This window comes from Gavialis gangeticus, unplaced genomic scaffold (assembly GCF_001723915.1).
Source record: "Gavialis gangeticus isolate Ggan-Ray unplaced genomic scaffold, GavGan_comp1, whole genome shotgun sequence".
Taxonomy (NCBI): domain Eukaryota; kingdom Metazoa; phylum Chordata; order Crocodylia; family Gavialidae; genus Gavialis; species Gavialis gangeticus.
The window spans coordinates 100,612,696-100,614,103 of record NW_017729033.1 but is presented as its reverse complement, the minus strand read 5'-3'; the positions used below and the strand labels follow the sequence as shown (position 1 = coordinate 100,614,103).

At 43.5% G+C, this 1,408-nt stretch overlaps 1 protein-coding gene and 1 long non-coding RNA gene across 4 annotated transcripts in view; one reads left to right on the top strand and one right to left on the bottom strand.

Moving 5' to 3' along the window:
- Positions 1–1,408, top strand: part of LOC109304019 — a 113,491-nt gene that overhangs the window by 27,633 nt on the left and 84,450 nt on the right. The gene's annotated exons all lie outside the window — the stretch shown is intronic.
- Positions 1–1,408, bottom strand: part of SPARCL1 (SPARC like 1) — a 45,254-nt gene that overhangs the window by 10,396 nt on the left and 33,450 nt on the right. For all 3 annotated transcript variants that reach the window (XM_019526475.1, XM_019526477.1, XM_019526476.1), the window contains exon 7: positions 680–798. In XM_019526475.1, coding sequence (XP_019382020.1) covers positions 680–798 — 119 coding nt within the window. The remainder of the gene's footprint in view (positions 1–679; positions 799–1,408) is intronic.

Sequence of the window (1,408 nt, the reverse complement as noted above, 5' to 3'; positions counted from 1 at the left end):
AAACTGGTCAGGGGGGATCAGAAGGCATTGGGGGAGTCACTGTTCCCCCGAGCACAGCCAGGAGTGACCAGGAACAACGGTCACAAGCTAGCAGAGGGTAGATTTAGGTTAGACATCAGAAGGCGCTACTTCACGGTCAGGGCGGCTAGGGTCTGGAACCAACTTCCAAGGGACGTGGTGCAGGCTCCTACCCTGGGGGTTTTTAAGAGGAGGTTAGATGAATACCTTGCTGGGGTCGTTTGACCCCAGTACTCTTTCCTGCCATGGCAGGGGGTCAGACTAGATGATCTTCTCAGGTCCCTTCCGACCCTAGAAACTATGAAACTATGATACTATAGTAATCCCATAGCAGCCTAGTGGGAAATCATGCTGAACGGTGTCCTACATGAGTAAGTGCATAGGTCTGCTAAAATATCAGAGACAAATTGATATAATGGTTGGATTTTCTATACTATTTGTAAAGAGAGTGTACTATTTTTTTTTGTAATGTAAATTAGGGGGAAAATTACATTAAGAATTTCAAGCAGCCATCTGTGACAATTCTGGTAATTTCAACTCTTGGGTGTCCAATTATCAAAACCAGTGGGAGCCATTCACATTCGTCTTAGTGTAGAACTGCTCTAACTAATGGAGTATCAAGTATTGTAGTCAGTTCTTCCTGTGTCAGTGGAATACTTACATGGTCATAATCTTTAGTTGGAGGGCAAGCAGCAGGATCTTGGCAAACACAGCTGAGTTTTCCTTGTTCATCTGCATGACAGACCTTTCCTCTTTTACAGTGGAAATTCCTACAAGGGTCTGGCAAAAATGTCAGCAAACAAAAGGAAGAGAAGAGCAAAACTGGGCATTTGAGTGAAATGTAACTTAACAATCAAGAAATCTCAAAACACACCGCAGATGTTTGAAATATGCATTCAAGTTTGTGTGCTTCCCACCACAAAGCTTGGTCAGAGACAGCTGAATCTCCTTGTTAAATAACAAAGGCAGGAAATCCCATTAAAGCAAGATTTATTCTGAGTTGTTTTAGCACGTTTGTGTACCACCTGCATGGACAATGACATCTTGCTTACATCTGTTTTCCATTACAACAAAGTACTATCAAAATCAAAAGGAAATAAAGGGAAAAATGTGAAGGTGGGGGAAGGGGGACAAATAAAAATATGTGGACTCAGTTTCTGTATTAGTTTGGGATAAAATTCCATATCTGTTCTTATTTCATAGTTTCTAGGGTTGGAAGGGACCTTAGCAGATCGTCTAGTCCGACCCCATGCCATGGCAGGAAAGAGTACTGGGATCAAACGACCCCAGCAAGGTGTTCATCTAACCTCCTCTTAAAAACCCCCAGGGTAGGAGCCTGCACCACCTCTCTTGGAAGTTGGTTCCAGACCCTAGCCGCCCTGACCGTGAA